Source organism: Ursus americanus, chromosome 7 (genome assembly GCF_024610735.1).
Source record: "Ursus americanus isolate L20-20 chromosome 7, mUrsAme1.1.p, whole genome shotgun sequence".
Classification (NCBI taxonomy): domain Eukaryota; kingdom Metazoa; phylum Chordata; class Mammalia; order Carnivora; family Ursidae; genus Ursus; species Ursus americanus.
Genome location: NC_142133.1, coordinates 51,974,703 through 51,995,294, shown reverse-complemented (window position 1 = coordinate 51,995,294; position 20,592 = coordinate 51,974,703). Strand labels below are relative to the sequence as shown.

Below are 20,592 nucleotides of genomic sequence, written 5' to 3'. Positions count from 1 at the left end.
CTCTCGCTGGCTGTCTCTATCTCTGTCAAATAAATAAATAAAATCTTAAAAAAAAAAAAAAAGAGTATATCCATAATTTTGCACCTTGCTTTCCTTTCTTAGTATTAAACCCAGAGATCTCCCTAGAGTAGCACAAACAGATTCCCCCTCCTTCTTTGTACTGACTGCATAGTGTTCCATTGTGTGGAGAAACGTAATTACTGTAACCTTTTCCCTTTTGGTGAATGCTTGTGTTGTTTCCATTTTTTACCACTTATAAAAACCAGCAAGCTTCTTGTGTATGTGATTTGTCATACTTTTCCACGTATATCAATAGGGGAAGCTTCTTGCAGTGAAACTGCTGCCTCAAAGTTATATGCGTTTTAAGTGTTGGTGAGCATTGCCAGATTGCCCTCCCAAAAGGTTGCGTCAGTTTACGTTGTTCTGTACCAACACACCCTGGCCAGCCTGGGTATTATCAGACTTCACTGATTATCTAGCATATCTCTTAGTTTTGATCTGCATTCTTTAATTACGAGAGTTTGGACACCATTTTACATGTTTATTGGCCATTATTTCCTTTTTGAGGTCTGTTAGTTTACATGTTTTACCCATTTCGCTATGGGGTGATGGTTCTTTGCTTTCCTGATTGGTATAAGCTGTTTGTAAGTTAAGGACATTAGCCCTTTGTCTATCATACATTTGACTTAGTTTTTAATTTTTTTCTGCACAAAAGTTTTAAATCCACAGAAGTTTTAAACCTTTCTATAGCAGCTTTTGGGGGGGAGGGTGAGCGGGGGAGGGGCAGAGGGAGATGGGGAGAGAGAATCAGAAGCAGGCTTCATGCCCCTTGTGGAGCCTGATGCAGGGCTGGATCTCACTACCCTGAGATCATGACCTGAGTTAAAATCAAGAGTCGGACGCTTAACCAGCGATGCCCCCAGGTGTCCCTATATAGCAACTTTATCAGTCTTTTATCACTTCTAGTTTTGTGTCGTTTAGAAAGCCTTCAATACAAGTTCACTTGTATTTTCCTCTAAGACTTATATGGCTTCATTTGTTTTGTTTAAACTAGGGATTAAAATCTACGGTCCCTTTTGTCCCAGGTTCTCAGGTGTCTTGCATTTCTATCTCGCGGAGCAGTCTCACTTTATATTACTTTCCTATGTATAATTTAAAAATAAAGTACATTCTTCAAAGTAAATAATGTGATAGCAAATAATGGCAGCATTTCTGTTAAATTGTGATAAATCTCATTTCATAGGGTTAAGCATTCACAAACCTAGAATTGTTGATTGTATTTCCTGGTTAACTGAAATCTGAATTGCATTTGAAAGTTCCAGCGAAGTCGTGGTTTTACTCTATGGCAGTGTTATGTTTTTCCCCAACCTTTCTGGTTATTTTAATCTATTTTTAAAAATGTTCAAAACCATTTATCTTTTTAATTTAGAGCATGGTTAGTTGTTTTTTTTTTAAAGTATATTTAGTTTTATCTAGAGATTTATAAAAGGTAGTGTTATATACCTAACCTTGGATTTCATAGATAATTTCAAATGTAATCTTTCCAAAACACCCCAAAATAGATAAGCGAGTCTCTGTAGCCTCATGTGTCTGTTTTTGTTTTGTTTTAACTTTTGTTTTAACTTTTGTTTATTTAAGCAATCTCTACCACCCAGTGTGGGGCTCGAACTCACAACCCCGAGATCAAGCGTCACATGGTCTTCCAACTGAGCCAGCCAGGCACCCCCTGTAGCCTCATGCTTTATCATTTGTTTTGGATAACAGGTTTTCTGTGGGCAGAAGACGAATAAAATGCTGTGCAGTATTGTAGGAACTGACACTTGAAATGTGGTGAAAGACCTCGTGTGCCAGATTTATGCCCCTTTTTATGGTTTTACTTTTTTTTTTTTTTTTTAAGGTTTTGCCGTTGGGAAAGCCGCTGATCGGATGGATGCTTTCAGGAAAGTACGTACATTTTTCTTTTGTTGAGAGTAAAAGATCAGCGTGCTAGGCACCATTAGAACTACAAAAAAAATAGGGGCGCCTGGGTGGCACAGCGGTTAGGCGTCTGCCTTCGGCTCAGGGCGTGATCCCGGCGTTGTGGGATCGAGCCCCACATCAGGCTCTTCCGCTGTGAGCCTGCTTCTTCCTCCCCCACTCCCCCTGCTTGTGTTCCCTCTCTCGCTGGCTGTCTCTCTCTCTGTCAAATAAATAAATAAAATCTTTAAAAAAAAAAAAAAAAAAAAAAGAACTACAAAAAAATAATAATGGAAATAAGAACTCTCCCCTGAGGCTTCCTGTCAGAAGTTACTTCTCTCTCTAAAAGCAGCCTTAGCGGCACCTGTTTTCTTTTGCATCGGTTTTAGCAGACTTGTGATTGCTTTTACCAAACGTGTGAGACAGCTGCGAAGGTTGGAACTCCGACAGGATGTTCAAAGATACAAGGAATTACTGTTAACATTTCTTATGTGTGATAGTGATACTGTTACAAATTTTTAAAATCAAATCCTCACCTTTTAGGAGTATATAATGAAATTTTTGTGTAAGCGTGAAATTTTCTGTAATTAAATATTTTATGGAAGGTATTTTTTTTAAATCTCCTAGAAAATGTAAATTGCATCAGTAGGTTTAAGAAAACTATTTTCCTTCTTTCTTTCAGGCGAAGAACAGAGCAGCTCACTATTTGTATTATATAGAACGATACGAAGACCATACGAGTGAGTGTGAATCTTCTCTTGTAAAATTTGCAGGATGACTCTTGTTTCATTAAGTGTGGCCGTATGGCTCTATGGCTATCTTTGTGTTTCTCTGCCGGTTATCGTGTTCTGGACCAAATAATTATATAAAATACAGAAAGGGGCGAATTTTCTCCCCTGAGAAGGTTAGTAACGAGTGAAATCAGAGTTTTGTCACTCATCCTTGGCCAGTGCGTGCTGGCTGCTCACTAGCGAGTAGCTGCACTGTGGTATTTGCAAGGGCATTAAAGCTACACACCTAATCCTTCTTATGTTTATGTTTTTACCCTCCAGTATTCCACGATATTTCTTTAAGATTTAAAAAGACGCATATCAGGATGAAGAAACAACCCAGAGGTAACCAAAAATACTCTTATAATTTGTTAAAGATAAAGCAGAGAAATTATCCCAGATCCATCCTGTCCTCTATTTTTGATCACATGTATTGCACTCCCTTTTGAAAACACCAAAAAGGAAAGGCCTACATTAGATTTAAGCAGCCCGAGGCTCTCAGGGAAATAAAAAGTAGTCAACCTGCTCGGCTCCCATGAACACAGGCATGTTCCAGGGGAATTCTAGGTGGGACGAGCACACTGAATGGGAAGGAGTAACTGAGTGAGTCATTGGGTTTGGATGAGTGAGAACATCAGCTCCTCTTCGAGAATTGTTGATGCTATTAGATGGCAGATTCTTACAGCTTCTTCGGGTCCAGTCATTTGCTCACATCGTCAAGTATCAGTTGAACACCGTGAGCTGGGTGCTGTGCTAAGCTCTGGGGATGCTGAGGTGGACCTTCCTGTCCCGTGGAAGAGCAGGCAGGCAGAGTTCAGGGTCACGGAGCTGGGGCGGTCATGCCCAGTGGACTCTGGGTATAGAATTCTTGAGCACTTTGATTTGTGTTTAGCCTGTGGTTCTACAGTAAAAATGATACTCGAGGTATATCTTTAAAAGTTTGGATCAGAAAAAGATAAAACATCTAAATTTTTCATGTCAAAGCTTCTAGTACGTGGAAGTAAATCAGGAAGAAAAATCATCAAATTCAGTACTAATCGGGCACCGAGAGAACTTGCCTTCTGCTTTAAAAGCACAATCATTTATAGGCCTAATAAAAACTTATTTTATTATTAGAAGAAGTATTGAGTCGAGCACTTTGACATCAAGGTTTCGACTTACGCTGTTCCCATGGTGGCTGGGACCCCGAGTGGCTATCGAGCACCTGAAATGTGGCTGCTGAGATCTGCCGAGTGTCGAGCACACACCACATTTCAAAGGCTCAGTATGAAAACAAAGAATTTGAAATATCTCAAAGTTACTGATTACATGTTGAAATGATCGTGTTGTGGGGATGTTAGGTTAATAAAAGATATTACTGAAATTAATTTTACCTCTTTTTTTTAAAATGCATCGAAGAGAAAATTTAAAATTCCATAAATGGCTTGCGTTTATGGCTTCTGTCCTATTGCTGTTGAACAGTGTAGCTCCATTTATATCTGCAGGATTTTTGAAAGACGGCCGAATTAATTGCTGAAGTTGCTTTTTTTATCTTCCCTGTCTCCTGAAGCTGTGTTTTTCAGGTTTCTATATAGTTGAACCCATTCCCTGTGCATTGGGATTAAATATTCTGATCTTGAAGCTAGAACAGTAGGATACGTTATAGACAGCAGTTCCTAAGCTATGTTCCTGTGTATTGCTATGTCTGGGCGGAGATATTAATAGGTGTGAACTCCAGAAAGAGTGCCATGTGGGGAAATGATTATGGAAAGTAAAAAAAGATGCTTGTACATCTTTGGGGTTGTCCCAGTCTTTAATGCACTGCTCTGCGATGTGAATCTCCCAGCCGGGGGTAGAGAAGGCGGGGTTCGCAAACTTACTTGACCAGAGGGCGCTTCTTCCTTGGCTGTGGCACCGTGTTTAATGCCTTACGTGCAGAGCACATCCCCGGTCACACCACACGCACACAGATTTAACTTTCATTAAACAAGGGTTTTGACATCTGCCTGGAAGTGTTCACAGTCAAAGTACATCCAAATAATTACCACAGGACCGTGACCCTATTACACGGAGGTTTGTGTTTGTACAAAACTGGCTACCATTTGGGGAGTGTCGTGTACGGTCCAGGGGCTGTGCGGTATACACGCCTTCCCTCGGGAGCTCAGCGTCAGCTCTGCTAAGTAGGTGTGGAGGAGAAGAGAGTCTCTTGTCTAGGGTCATTCAGTGAGCAGTAGCAGATTAGAGTATGCCTTCCAGACCCTTCCACGATCTGCCTTGCACCGTCTTGCATGGGCACCGGCCTCTAGATGTGTGTGCATTTATACACATTTATACACGTCTGTGCACGCATGCCTTTGTTCACACATGGACACTCGTTCTGCGTATATCACTCCGCGGAGAAGGACAAACCACCCCGTTGTTGCCTGTCCTAGCTACCCTCTGAGGTCCTAGTTTTCACATGATCCGCCATAGCTCTGGGCTGCACATTTAATTGACAAGTGGAAGGGATGATTCTATGTTAGGTGCCTGTATCCAAATAGAGTTTTTATATACATATGTTGAATTACCGTTACAAATTGGAAATCAGAAAGCCAGTAACACAGAGTAGGTCCTCTGCCTTAAAGCAGGGAGATGTGTGCTGAGTTCCATGTCTGGCTAATCAAAATGTTAGAGTCTAAACTTGGGGTGTCTTTCTCTCACTGCTACCTGCATTTGCTGGGTACTGATCTAGGCTCTCGGGATACAGTAGAAATAAATAATATTTTAGCCCTCACAGAGCCCACATTCTACAGAGGGGAAACATCAGATAAGCAACTTCCACCAAGTGCCTGAAAGCAGCAATTAAGATGCTGTGTTTGGAGGGAATGTGGGAGAGGCTGTGTTACCAAAGCCAAGAGAGGAGTTTTTCCAGGAAGAGGAAGTAGGTCTCAGTGCAACTGAGCAATTGAGGAGGGTGAAAACAGGTGTGTCCCTCGAGTCAGCCAGCTCAGGCATGGGGGGGCAAGAACTTTCACCCATTTCTCTTAATCTTTATAACATCCCTGTTTTTTTGCCCAGGTGCTTAAGAAACTTATATATATTATTCTTTAGTCTTTATAACATCTCACTTACATCAGTGTTATTATGGAAGTAAGTTTTCCAGGGAAATGATGAAGCCAGAATGTGAACCAGGGCCTCCCAAACTCAGAGCCCAAAGCTGTGTGAAAGGCGGCAGAGTGACTGATGGCATTTTTCCTTTTCTAGGCTATGGCCTCCGCTGCCACCGGGCCATCATCACCATCTGCCGGCTCATTGGCATCAAAGACATGTATGCCAAGGTCTCTGGGTCCCTCAACATGCTCAACCTCACACGGGGCCTCTTCCATGGGCTCTCCCGCCAGGTAACCCTTCCCTGGGCTCTGAAACAGAACTTACTGTTCATATTTCACTTGTGGGCCTTTTAGACCGTGATGTCCTGGGAGCCTCGTGGAGTTGCTGTCCCGGCGCTGCCTGAGGACTGGGGCTTTCTTTGCTGCCTGTGGCTGCATCAGTTTAGTTAATCCAACTGCAGTTAGTTCGTGAAAATTCCCCTTTGAAGAATACTTCATGGGTGTTTTAAAGTTTTGAAATGAAATATTTATAAAAGCCAGTAATTATAATCTGTTTTATTATGAAAAGAATTTATGCTTGTTCTACAAGTCTAACAGTATAGAAACGTAAAGTAGAAAGAGAAAGGCTGTTTCCTGATTTAGTCCTTTCAGCTGGGACTAGAGTGGAGCCTCTCTGCTCGAGCGCTGTCTTCGGGAGAAGCACAGGCAATTTTCACGTTACCCACATAGGTCATTCAGATGGACGCCTGAGCTTGAAGGAGCTATGAACCTTAATAAGCCAAGTTGTTTCTCAACCTGGGCGAGGTGCGCAGGCGCTCTACTCTACAGCGAAGCCCCTCCCCCTGGGCTGCCCTCTCCCCTGCTCCAGGGGATGGCCTGTCCTTCAAAGAGATGGGTAGACCTTAGCAGCTGGATGAGCAGAAAAGACAGCCAGGTTCAAGAGATTCCACTCTGACAGTCTTCCTGATGCTTAGAAAGTGTGATAGCTGGTTTTGAATCAAGGTCCATCGAATAATTATATATATCTCTGTGTAAAATAGGAAAATTAATTGGAAGAAAAGCTTTGGCTAAAAGATCCTTTTTGAACAGCCGTGTGTGTGTGTGTGTGTGTGTGTGTTGGTACTATATAAAATATGCTTCAAAAGCATTTCTAAATTCAGACTTCTCATGAGAGGTTTGTTTGATGGAGGTATTAGTTTTAGATAGGTTATATTTATGATCAGGTAGACTTGTTCTTTTTTTATGTAATATTTTTTGTTCGCTTTATTTATTTGGGGGGGGAGCATGAGTGGGGGGAGGAGCAGAGACAGAGGGAGAAGAAGGCTCCCTGCTGAGCAGGGAGCCCGGAATGGGGACTTGATCCCAGGACCCTGGGATCACAACCTGAGCCAGAGGCAGCCGCTTAACAAACTGAGCCACCCAGGTGCCCCTGTAATATTTTTGTTTTATGTCAGTACTTGAAATTTTCCGATATCACCATGTATCATCTCTTCTAAAATGCCATCAACTATAAAATGTTGCATTGTTGGGGGCTCCTGGGTGGCTCAGTTAAGCGACTGACTCTTGATTTTGGCTCAGGTCATGATCTCAGGGTCATGAGATGGAGCCCCACGTTGCTCTGCGCTGAGCATGGAGCCTGCTTGGGATCTGCCCCCTTCCTCCCCCCTTCCCTACCCCCTCACACACATGCGTGCTCTCTCAAAAATAATAAAAATAATAAATAAAATGTTGCTTTATTTCATATGCCACTCGAAAAGAAAAAAAAGTCACCAACTTAAGCAACATGCCATTGATTGTAAGACCCACCAGTTTAAATTATTTAATTTTGTTTTTATGAAATAGCTCATTTCTTTCTAATTTCAAGCTTACATAGAATAGTACAAGGTGGCCATAGAGTCTGGAAACATGAGGTTGGACGTATCAGGTATTTTAATCTACTATCAATAAGCCATCTCCTAAGTTTGTTTGCTTTTTTCCAGACTTCTGGGGCTGCTGTCGGTAAGGACTGCCCATGGCCCTCTCACCCAGTGTCAGCAGTTAGCAGCTTGTGGCCGACCTTTGTCTCTCAGTACCTCCTGCATGCAGCCCAGTTGTTTTGAACCAGGTCTCAGACATCACCTTGTAGCATTCATAAATATTTCAGTATCTATTTCTAAAAGATTAGGATTAAAAAATACCCCCCAGTACTGTTATACCTAAAACTTGACAGTACCGCAGTATCATCGGTTACCTACGTAGTGGTCATAGAAAGGTATCCATTCGTTTGAATTTTTAAAAAAGTTTTTTACATAATTCATTTGAGTTTGATTGCAGAAAAGGTCAATACATTATAAGTTCTTGCCATGTCTTCTAGGTCACTTCTAATCTGTAGGTTTCCTTCTTTTTTTTCCCTTGCTTTTTTGTTTTGTTTTGTTTTGACTGAGTTGTTTGTCCTGTAGCTTCCTAGTCTGCTGCTAAACACCCATGGGTTCTTTTTTTTTTTTTTTTAAGATTTTATTTATTTATTTGACAGAGACAGAGACAGCCAGGGAGAGAGGGAACACAAGCAGGGGGGGTGCGAGAGGAAGAAGCAGGCTCTCAGCGGAGGAGCCTGATGTTGGGCTCGATCCCAGAATGCCGGGATCACACCCTGAGCCGAAGACAGACGCTTAACGACTGTGCCACCCAGGCGCCCCACCCATGGGTTCCTAATGTCTTCTCTCCCTGCTTGTCCTGTAAAACAGTAGCTGGAACAGGGGCTTGATGAGATTCAAGTTCAGTTTTGGGCACAGCATGGCACGTAATTGGGGAGGTTTGGGAAGCAAGAGACCAGAGGCCAAGGCCCTTCCTCCATTTCATTGGGGAATGGGGAGATGATGCCGTCCACCCCAGGTCACCATGGTTTAGCTGCAAGATAACATTATCCAGAATCCTCTGAAATGTGAAGTCCCCCAAGCGGTACGTGGACGTTCCTGGTCTTTAAGTTACAGGTGTATCTCATAGACCTAACCTGGCGTTCTCAATTTGGTCTTGCCCAGGAAACCCATCAACAACTGGCTGATAAGAAGGGTCTCCACGTTGTAGAATTCCGGGAGGAATGTGGCCCTCTGCCCATCGTGGTGGCCTCCCCGCAGGGAGTCCTGAGAAAGGATCCTGAGCCAGAAGTTGAAGTTCCAGACATCAAACTGGACTGGGAAGACGTGAGGGCCGCACAGGGAATGAAGCGCTCAGTGTGGTTGAATTTAAAGAGAGCCGCTACCTGAGCTTGGCTCTGGCCTCGCACAGCTGCCGCAGCTGGTCCTGTCCAGCGCCTGGCGGAGGCTCAGCCCCTCACATTTTGGAATGTCACTTTCTTTCTAAAGAACAGGCCAACCTTCTTTACTGACAAATAATAAATAACTATAGCTTTAACTTTCTGAGCATGTGGTCTATACCAGGAATTGTGATAGGAACAGTAAATACATGGTTTCAAGACTACTTTATTGTATTTATTTTTTAAGATTTTATTTATTTATTTGACAGAGAGGGAGAGAGCACAAGCAGGGGGAGTGGCAGGCAGAGGGAGAAGCAGGCTCCCCTCTGAGCAAGGAGCCTGACATGGGACTCAATCCCAGGACCCCGGGATCATGACCTGAGTCAAAGGCAGATGCTTAACTGACTGAGCCACCACCCGGGTGCCCCTTCGAGGCTACTTTAATTTAAACCAGTAAAAGTAAATGAATTAGGAAGACAGGGCTTATAGCCTGACCCAATAAAAAATAATATGCAAAATAATAATTGCTATAATTATAGCTAATACATATTAACTTCGATTTGTCCAAAGTGAATGTTATTAACTTCATTTTACAGAGCAGTTAAGTACTTGACTACAGTCACTCAGCTAGAAAGTAGAGGAAAATGGGCAAACCCTGTTCTTTCGACTCTAGAAATTCTCTTTTGAAACCCCTTTGTATGCTGCTTTCGTGGTTGCTCTAGGTATTACATTATGCATACGTCACTCATCCCCTGCCCACTGGTGTTGGTATTGTACCCGTTTGAAGTGTAGAAACCTTACCTCCCTTTAAATCCCTTACCTTCCCCAGTTTCTATAACTGTTTCAAAATGTGCTCTACCTACAAGTAGAACCATGTTAGATATTATACTTTTTGCTTCAACCATCAAACATAATATGGAAAACTCAAGAAGGAAAAAAAAGTCTATTGTATTTACCCATATTTTTAAATTGTATTTATTTTTTCACTTTCCTTTTCTTTTTTCTAAGTAGTCTCCACACCCAGCATGGAGCCCCACACAGGCCCTGAACTCAAGACCCTGAGATCAAGAGTCAGACTCTTAACTGACAGAGACACCCAGACGCCCCATTTATTTATTTAAGTAAACTCTACCCCCGATGTGGGGCTCAAACTCACGACCCTGAGATCAAGAGTCCCACACTCCACTCACTGAGCCAGTGAGACGTTGCCTACCCATATTTTTATTCTTTCAGTTCTTTCCTGACCTTCCAGGAGTCTTTCTGTTAGCATTCGGAGTAGGGAAACACCCAGTTCTCCAGCATATCCCCTTTATTACCAAACTCACAACACTTCTGACACCAGACTTCTGGGGGTTTTCTTCCCCAGGCAGTTCTCGTGTCTTGCAATTTAACACAGTTCTGACACTGTTTACCCGAAAGTGGGGTCCGATCCCGCCACTTGAGGGCTCAGTCCCACAAGACCGCCCTCACCCTACTTGAGATGCCAATCGCGAGTGGGTTGTCCCCTGCGGTTCTGAGTGATCAGCTGTCAATCAGGGGTTCCCACAGCACCCTCACTGGGTGAATTTGCTAGAACAGCTCACACTTTACTTCCTGTGTACCGGTTTGTCATAAAAGGATATGATAAAAGATCCCGAGGAACATCCAGATGGAGGAGAGGCCTAGGGCAAGGTACGTGGGAAAGGATGTGCCAGTCTCAGCGCCTCCGTGTGCTCACCAACCCAGAAGCTTCCAGAACCCTGTACTATCGGGGGTTTTATGGCGGCTTTACCACATAGGCATGATGGTAAACTCCATTGCCAGCCCCTCTCCCCTCTCTGGAGAATGGGAGGTGGGGCCGAAAATTCCAAGCTTCTAATCTTAGTTTGGTCTTTCTGGTGACCAGACCCCATCCAGGAGCCCACCGAGAGTCACCTCATTAGAACAAAAGACCCTGCCGTCACCTAGGGGATTCTAAGGGATTGAGGAACTGCCAGGAACTGGGGTCAAAGACCAACCATAGCACAAAAGATGCTGCCGGTACTCTTATCACTTCAGAAATGACAGTGGTTTTAGGAGCTCTGTGCCAGGAACTGGGGGCAGAGAGCAATAGGTATTTTATTTCCTATTTTCTACCATATGTATGTTTTCTATAATAAATAAGTAAATAAATAATAATAATCTCACACATTTCCTTCCTGCTTCCAGAACTTCCTTTAGCTAACAAATTCTCTTTGTGTTCCTTCCATGAGAATGTCTTTATTTTTCATTCCTAAAGAATAATTTCGCCAGATAGAGAATTCCAGGTTTGTTACCATACTCAAACTTGTCCGTGTCCCCAGTGCACAGTAAGCCAATGTCTGAGACACTGGTTTTGAAGCAAAGAAAGTTGTATTATCTGAAGGGCAGCCCAATGAAAAGGCAGGGGATCATTCCCGAAGCTGCCTTGCCCTGTTGAGCCTAGGGACAGCTTACATGCGTGAGAGGAGGGTAAACTGTTTCTTGAAACCTTGAGTGGGGGTGTGGGGGCTTGAAATAACCTAGAGGTGAGCATTCTTATGGACAATGAGACACTATTTGGGACCTGGCATGATCAGATATGTCAAGACCAATGTTACCATCCCGTCCTCATCGGTGGGTAAACAGGGAGTAAGGGTGGAAAAGGTAAAGTTAATTAGGGAGCAGAACAGAATGTGGAGCTAAGTTGATAATGCAACTAATAGAACTGTAGTTCTGCTTATGCTTCCAAAGTAGGTCCCGGAGCCAGGTGTCAGGCTTAGGCTGACAGTTACTTTCTCACCACTCGACAAATATGACACTTCTGGCCTCCTTGGTTTTTTTAACAACAACAACAACAACAAAATATATATATATATTTGACAGAAAGCGAGCATACTAGTGGGGGGGGGCAGCAGAGGGAGAGGGAGAAGCAGACTCCCCGCTGAGCAGGGAGCCTGACTCGGAGCTCTATCCCAGGACCCTGGGATCACAACTTGAGCCAAAGGCAGACACTTAACCGACTGAGCCACCCAGGTGCCCCTGGCCTCCTTGGTTTCTGATGAGAATTTGCTTTCCTTTGAATGGTTTCCCCTTAGAAGGTATTGTTTTTCTCTCTCTGCTTTCAAGAACTTTTCTTTGTCTTTAGGTTTCTGAAGTTAGATTATGATATGTCATGGTGTAGATTTCTTTCAGTTTATTTTGGGGGGGTTTGCTCACCTTGAATCTATAGGTTTATCTGTCTTTTGCCAAACTTGGAAAGTTTTCTCCTAAAGTTTCTTCTTTTTAAGTTTTCTCTTCACAGGTTAGTAGTTTTTAGTTTATTCACAGAGCTGTGCAACCATTACCACAATCAATTTAAGAACTTTTTATCGCCCCAGCCAGATACTTTATACCCATTAGCAGTACCTTCCCAGGACCCCCTCTCTCCAGCTCGCGGTAACCACTGAACTACTCTCTATGGATTTGCCTCTCCCGGACATTTCTCATAGGTGCAATCGCACAATCTGTGGTCGTTGGTAACTGGCGTTTTTGAATGAGCGTAATGTTTTCAAGCTTCATTCGTGTACATGCGTCAGTACTTCATTTTGTTTTATTGCCAAAATACTTCATTGTGTAGATATACCACATTGTTATTTATCCATTCATCAGCTGATAGACATCTGAGTTGTTTCTACCTTTTAACTATCATGAGTAATGCTGCTATGAACATTTTCTTTAAGATTTTATTTTTAAGTAATCTCTATACCCAGCATGGGGCTTGAACCTACAACCCCGAGATCAACAGTCACACTTTCTTCTGACTGAGGCCAGCCAGGTGTCCCTGCTATGAACATTTTTGTATAAGTTTTTGTGTAGACCAGTTTTCTCTTCGGGGTATATACCTAGGAGTGGAATTGCTGAGTCATATCCTGACGGCTAAGGATGTTGGGCGTCTTTTCATGGCTTGTTGGCCATTTGTTTATATTCTTTGGACCGATGTCTATTTAGATCCTTTTGCATTTAAAAAATTGGGTTATTTATGTTTTTATTGAGGGGAATAGTTCTAGACTGTCTAGAGTCTAGATACAAGTCCCCTATCAGATATATGACTTGCAAAAGTTTTCTCCCATTCTGTATTACTATTTTCTTACTTCTTTGGCTATTTTTTCAGCTTCACCCACATCCCAGTGGGACGTTGATGACATAAGCGTTAGATCTTTTGTTGTAGTCCCACATGTCTCTGAGGCTCTGTTTATTTTTTTGTAGTCTGCTTACTCTCTGCTGTTCACATTGGGTAATTTCTATTGTTTAAGTGTAAACCAACACTATTAAGAGCGGGTGGGGAGCGGTGGGAGGGAGGGATGACAAAGGGGCATAAGGAAAGTTTTGGGGGTAATAGATATGTTCATTATTTTGGTTGTGGTGAGGATTTCATAGTGGTTTCCAGTGCATATGTCAAAACTTACTAAAGTTTTGGTAAGTTTAAACGTGCAGTTCACGTTATTTAAACCTCACTGAAACTCTTTAGAGTTATGCTTACAACCACCAGGGGGCAGGGAGAGCGTCTCCAAATGGTCCCTGTTCTGTTTATCCAACGAGGCCGTACCTACTAGAATGTAGAAAATTGATGATTCCAGTAGAAACGCATCTCTGCTCTCTCAAAGAAATATTTTGTAGTTAGGAGTGCTTGCTTACTCCCTGATAAATCATTCCAATTTGCAATGCTAGAGGTGGGATCCCTGGGGGAGAGGGACTATAAACCCCTACTAGCAACAAGATTCAGGTTAAGCTTTCAGATTTGTGTTACAAATACTGTCTTGAAAGAATCGCACTTGCTCCTCTTCCTCTCGTGAGGATATTCAAATTTCTTTCAGATGCAGATCCCTGCCTTCAAACTCAGGTTCACAAACCCAAAGCCTAAGTCAGGGTTGGGGGGCAGCTGCAGGAAGCACGTGGGATCTGGGGACCATATCTCAGAGGCTACCAACTTACCGCGTGTCGTGAGTCACGCTGCTTCATCACTTTATGCACCTCCAGCCCCCAGTCTCAGCTTTCTAAAAATGAGGAATGACATGAATCGTGCTTATAAAGTCGACACTGGCTGCCAGTGGTTCAGCCCAGGGTCCGAATCACGGGGGCGGGGAGGGGGGGGAGCAAGTGAGCCAGGTCCATGGAGGAGAGTGGTGGCTGGTGGGCTACAACAGACAAGTGGCGGTCCTGGGAGGGGAGCGCTCTATTTTGGGCCCTCCCGGACCTGGATAAGGTGGGGCCGGCTCCTCTCACAGTTCAGCGCCGCCGCTTCTAAGGGCTCAGCTTTTCAGAAAAAAGCAACGCTTGTTGGCAAATGAGACCCAGACACAAGGCAGAAGGTGCCTCACTAGGGCATACTCGGGAGCAGGGGCTGTCCTTCCGCCGTAACCTTGTCATGTTTCAGGGGCGTGGGGTGGGTCGGCGGCGGGGCCCCGGCTCCCGGCCAGCCTCGCTCTCCCTCCCCCGCGCCCCTCGCCCGACCTGGGCGCAGCCGGGCCGCTGCAGCCCGGGAGCAGCGTGGAGACCCCAGCTCCCAGCCGCGAGGCCGCTGCAGGCGGGCGGCGCCCAGAGGACGTCCGTTCTCGGCTCCCGGGGCCGTGGGAAAACCCGGCCGTCCCCTCGTGGGAGTTGCCGAGGGCGCGGGCGCGCTTGTGTTTGGGTCACCGTTGGCACCGGCTCCGGCCTCGGGAGTGTCCCCGCCCCCTCCCGGGCAGCGGGCCCGCTACTTCCCCTCGGGCTGGGCTCCGGGACGCCACAGAGCGCAGGAAGGAGACTTTGTTCTTTTTCAGCAGGAAGGCCCCTGTCCCGTCCCCCCCGACCCTGCAAGGCTGAGCTGCTGGTGGTTCGGGGAGTGCTCTGTGCGGATCTAGACGCCCCCGCCCGCCGGACACCAGGCTTTCTGAAGGGAGGAGTGTCAGGAAGCGCTGGCGGTTTCCTTTGGGAACACCACCCGCTTTCCTGAACCGGGTTAGATACCAGGATTTCAAGAGAGATTGAAGCGGAGGCACCCACAGGTAGGGGGCACCAATTTCTAATAATAAAAGGACAGCAACCTGGGGCTGCTCTAGCTTCCTCCCGCCTCAGTTTCCACATCTATAAAACAAGGGATGGACCAAGTGATCATTAACTGGGGCTGACACCACGACCTCTCACTGGAGACAGATCTGGATGCTGGGGCACAATGTGAGGTCACAGCCCCCCAGCCCGCACAGGAGATGGACCTATCCATAGGACAGTCATTGGTGGTACGTGCCTGAGCGAATAGCTATAAGCCCTGAGCTTAATTAAGGTTCATGGTTGGCAGTGGTGACTCCTTGGGAAGAGAGCTGCCCCCTGCATCCTGGGTGTCTCTGAGGGCCCACACAGCGCAGCAGGGCTGTGTTATTTTTGTCTCATCATGTCCCTGGAGAACAGCTCAGTTCATGTCTAATAAACATCAACCAGGAGATTCTCTCTTTAAGGACATTGCAGATACAACAAAAATATCAGAGTAAGATTTTCATCTTACAAACGCAGCTGCTGTTGTGGAAGTGTGGACCCGAGTTCCATGGGGATTCAACTCACCAAAACTGATGTTAAACTCTCTTCAAAGTATGTCATTCCTGGGGCCCAGGACAGAGGTCCCGCTTATGTTTTCTCTGCCTCCTGAGGCCAGGCCTGGAAGTCTCTGGGGGCAGATGCCAGGGGATGCATCGAGGGTCGGTGGCATTGCCATCAGCATGGCCAAGGGCATTCTTCCAAGGCAAGCACAAGCCCATGAATCATGGTCTCTGTGGACCTCAGGAAACCTCTTGATGACTCTTTTTTTTTTTTTTTTTGTAAGTAGGCTCCACACCCAGCATGGAGCCCAATGAGGGGGTTGAACTCATGATCCTGAGATCATGACTTGAGTTGAGATCCAGTCCGAAGCTTAACCAACTGAGCCACCCATGCGCCCCACACCTTGATCTTTTAAAAGGAGAGTTTGACCTCTCTCAGTCCCTTTGCTAATGCTGCCATCACAGCTGTCTTCAGAGGAGACCCCACAGTTGTACCCATTAGGGATGTCCCCTTGGTGAGCAGCGATCCTGCCACCTGCAGTCTCTTTCTGTCTGGATGCTGACCTGCCCTTTCTAGAGGCCCCCACAGAGATGGTGGTGGCAATATCCTTTTGGGTTCCAGCCTTCTCCTGGGGAGCAAGTCTTCCCCTCCAACTGCCAGCTGTCCTTACCTGCTGCCTGGGGGACTTTATCCCTGTTTACCCCACGCCTGTAAGCTGTGACCAGGCCTCCAGTAGCCCTTGCCCTCTGCTCCCAGGGTTGGGTAGGACTTCTCTCCTACCCAGAGCCATCCTGGAAGCCCTCAGACTGGCAGCCCCCACCCCATAACCGGTAGCCTTCAACAGCAAGAAACCGCTCCCACCACCAGGCCCATCCGGCCCCTCTTACCCTGTGTTGAAATAAAAACTGGAGGAGTTCCTTGGTTTTTTTTTTTTGTTTGTTTGTTTGTTTTTTTAAGATTTTATTTGTTTATTTGAGAGCATGAGTGCGCACAAGTGGGGGAGGGGCAGAGGGAGAGGGAGAAACAGACTCCCCACTGAGCAGGGAGCCTAACGACGGGCTCCATCCCAGGACCCCCGAGATCATGACCTGAGCCGAAGGCAGATGCCTAACCGACTGAGCCATCCAGGCGCCCCAGGAGTTCCTTATTATGTTGTGCCAGAGGAAGACCACTGCTTCAAAGCGCTAGGGCAGGAAAGGATTTTGCTGGGGTCAGGCAGGGAGTAAAGGCACTGAGAACAAATGGCAACACTTCTAACAGTGGAAACAAGAGCAAAGTTCTAAGCATTCTGTCATGAAAGTTTTAGCAAAATAAGATGACATGTTTCTCCGCGATCAGAAAGTAGAGCATTTCTATGAAACCGTTCGTAAGCCAAAACGGCATAAATTGAAGTGATTACCATTAATTTACACGGGGAAAACTTTGAGCATTCCCAGACCCCAAAAATAACCACTCTTAGGCTTTTCTGCTACCTTAGGACATATCTTGCTAATGTATGCACAAAAGAAATCGAGATACAGTACAGATTCAAAGCTCTGGCGGCTGGAGGCTGAGGCTGAGTGTAGTTCCCGGGGAAGGAGCTGGGTGGCGCCACTCTCGCTCTGGGCACATGCCGCCTCTGTGACAGCTCGCTGAGCAGTAAACGCTGAACGGCTATTTTGGCCTTTTGACTTTTTCCAGAAGAACAAAATCCTCTTTGGATTTCTTACAGTTCGCGAAAATAGGTCCTGAGGTAGGTTTTTCGTAAAAGCGAAGTGGCCTAATGCGAACTTTCAAAAAGAGGGTGTACCTGTCTTGGTTGGCCAGAGTAAGAACAAAAGGACCCCTTAAGTTTCCTTGAGAAGGTAGGAGTACTTATTTCTCAACTCAGGACCAAACAGAATTCCCCAGCTGGGGTAAACCGGGTTTGGGGAAAATTCTGTGAGGACAGGGTTTTCAAGATAGCTCAGGAAAATGAAGTCTTTTATGACACACACACACACACACACACACACACCCCTCAGATGTCCTGTGTGTCCTCAAGATGGTGGCATTGGAAGGGCTTTTGTGTCCTTGAGGTTTGCAGGAACAAAGTCTGATGTCCTCTCAAGTAGGGAGCCATGGGGGAGTTTCAGTGACCATCTGATGTGAGGCTGTGAGTCAGATACTCACCAGGTCACCAGATTTATAGATTTTCACACCCAGGGAGGGGCCATGAGGTTGGTTAGGTAATGAGAGCTTTTACATGGTTTCTTCGTGGCCCTTACAGAAGCTTTTGAGGCCATGAACACATAGACTATTCCACTCAAAGTTGGGAGGACTGAGAAATCCCCTAAGGATCTAGGAGTCAGCCTGAAGTGGGGGAGGGAGAGGGAAGGCATCCATTTGGATGGCAGCCATAGTGCCCTTCCCCTCACCCTCTACTACAGTTCTATAGTCAAATGACCCACTCCAGCCCTGGGTCCTGAGTGTCCTTTCTAACGGAGCCCTCACTGTCATAGACTGGGATGACTCAAGTCCTGGAGAGCACCCGGGCCAGCTGGTCACCCGAGTGGGCGGTGGGGGGCGGGGGGAGTGGTGACTGCCCGCCCAGTGGACAGGGCAGCAGCCTCCCAGCTGCTGTTAACTCAGAGGACACTGCTGGCTCCCAGGGGGCCTCTCCCTAGGACTTCCCAGCCTTTCTATGGATGAAGATCCCTACTTAAAATTTAAAAAGCAAAAAATAAAAATCACAGATTGACTCTCTATCTGAGACACTTATAATAGTAGGTGCACTTCTAGTAACTGTTGATAGAGAAAAATAAAACCTATAAAAGGCTGCTCTGAGTTCAGCAGTGTTTTTAAATGATTGTATTGTAGGTATCACAGACACACCTACACGTATTTGAAAAATAGCACTAAAGAGTATATAGGTGTTTGTACCACAGATGGACACTCAGATACAATCCCCAGGATTTTCAGGGCAGAGACCACAGGTTTATGAAATCAGAGTTCCCCCATTTCCCAGAGAGAGCCGGACCCAGCAGTGTGCACACAGACACACACTCTCCTGCTTCGCTTTGGCTGGATCAGGCTATAATGTCTGAGGTATCCATGTGATCTCTAAGACCCTCCAGGAATCCCTAGATCTCAGTGGTGATAAGGCTGAAGCCAGGACCTTCCAGTATCTTCCTGGTCAGTGGTTCCCAAACCCGGCTTTCCTTAAGAACCCTCTAAACAACTTCTTAAAAATACAGGTTTCTGGGGTGCCTGGGTGGCATAGCCCGTTACCATGTGGCTCTTGGTTTCGGCTGAGGTTGTGATCTTGGGGTTGTGAGATAGAGGCCCACGTCGGCCTCTACGATCAGCATGAGTCTGCTTGGGATTTTCTCTCCCTCTCCCTCTGCCACTTCCCCCTGTTCTCTCTTCCTCTCTCTCAAATAAATAAATAAATCATTAAAAAATACAGATGCCTGTTTCCATCCTCGGGCAACTGGATCACAATCTCCAGGGCTTGGACCCTGTCCTGTATTTTTTTTTAGAGCTCCCCAAGTCCATGCAGTGAATGAAAAGAAAACTCTGTCAATCCCACACATTCATCCTCAAACCAAAATCCCCAATAAATTATGGTGCATATAAAGAACATTACACCATCACTGTGGTGGGCCCTGCTGAAATTGGCAATTAATCCCCCTTCTGCACGAATCTTTACTTTGATTCCTTTGATCTCAGAGAGATGAGCTTTCAAGACACCAAGAGATGGAGACTAGTGAAATTGTTGCTCACCCCCAGCCATCTTTCTATCAAGGGTACAATTTCTCCTGAGCCTAAATGTCCTGGACTCTGGAGCTGGTGGCTCACTTGTCCTACAGGTGGACACAGAAGGGTTTGGCTTCCAACCATAACCAGGCACTGAGGGCATGAGCAGGTGGGTGTGGTGGTGTTCTAATGGTTGCTTATATCCCTTAAAGCAGAAATCACAGGTCTGGATCATAGCCTGGCTTGGCTCCATCCTCCTTCAGGACCCAAAGTATGCAACTCTTCACTAAACAATAAGCAAGCCCAAGCACCAAAGACTGGTCAGACAAGGCAAGTGTGCAGACCTCCACGATGTTGCCACCCGAGGCTATCTTCCAGTAAGGGGACTAACGGATACTGATGAAACTTGCCTGAGCATACGGGCCCTGGTTTATTCTCTCTGTCTACTCCCCTAAGAAAGAGAAATTGTCACACGATGGGGTTAAGGTGTTGAGAAGGCTGCCAGAACAATGGCTCCAGGGTTAATTCAACAATAGTCCACCAGTGTAATTTAGTAGAATAACAGCTTAAAAGGGAAAAGCTTTGTGATGTCTCTAAGAGAGACCAAAGAGAACTGATCAAAGTCATACCCACTCTTGATAAAATCTCTTGGCAAACTGCAAGTACAAGGAAACGCCCTGAATGTGATAAGGGGTCCTAACCAGAGGAAACCTGGAACTTAGTGGTGAAAACTTAGAAACACTCCTTCCATTCAAAGATGGGACAGGATATGCATGCCTACTCCTCTACCATTCGGTTTTGTCCTGGAAGTTTACCCAGCATAGTAAGACAAGAAAAGGGACAAGAAGGAACAAAGCAGTCTTCATTTACAGGGGACATGATTGTCCACCTATATTATCCAAGATGATCAATGGATAGACTCTTAGAGCGAATACAAGTGAGGCCCAAAGTGGCCAGATACAGGTGACCCCACAGGAAATCATCAGGAGGCCAGTGCCCCAGAATGGCCAGTTAGGAAAAGTAACATCAAAGAGGTTCCAGCCATGATAGCAACACAACTACAAAGAACGCAGGAACACAGGTAACAGAAAATATGCAAGATTTTTAAGAAGACAGCACATCTCTACTGAAGGACACAAACATCTTGATCAAATGGAAACATGTGATGTTCATGGATGAGAAGACTTGGTAAGCAGTTGTGTACATGGATCTGGAACTTGGGTGAGAGGCAGGTGATAAATGGACTTGGGAGTCATTGGCATGGATCTGAGTGATTTCTCCAAGGAAGAATATGGACATGGGGGAGCGGGGAAGAGAAGAT

General features: G+C 45.5%; 1 protein-coding gene across 2 annotated transcripts in view; it reads left to right on the top strand.

The window, feature by feature from the left end:
• Positions 1–20,592, top strand: part of MRPS5 (mitochondrial ribosomal protein S5) — a 42,855-nt gene that overhangs the window by 12,892 nt on the left and 9,371 nt on the right. Inside the window, exons 8-12 of one of the 2 annotated variants that reach the window (XM_045808973.2) lie at positions 1,898–1,944; positions 2,639–2,696; positions 3,009–3,071; positions 5,949–6,085; positions 8,812–9,184. In XM_045808973.2, the coding sequence (XP_045664929.2) occupies positions 1,898–1,944; positions 2,639–2,696; positions 3,009–3,071; positions 5,949–6,085; positions 8,812–9,036 (530 nt within the window). In that variant the 3' untranslated portion in view covers positions 9,037–9,184. Of the gene's footprint in view, positions 1–1,897; positions 1,945–2,638; positions 2,697–3,008; positions 3,072–5,948; positions 6,086–8,811; positions 9,185–20,592 lie in introns of those variants that run through there. The other variant, XM_087863688.1, reaches the window with a different exon arrangement.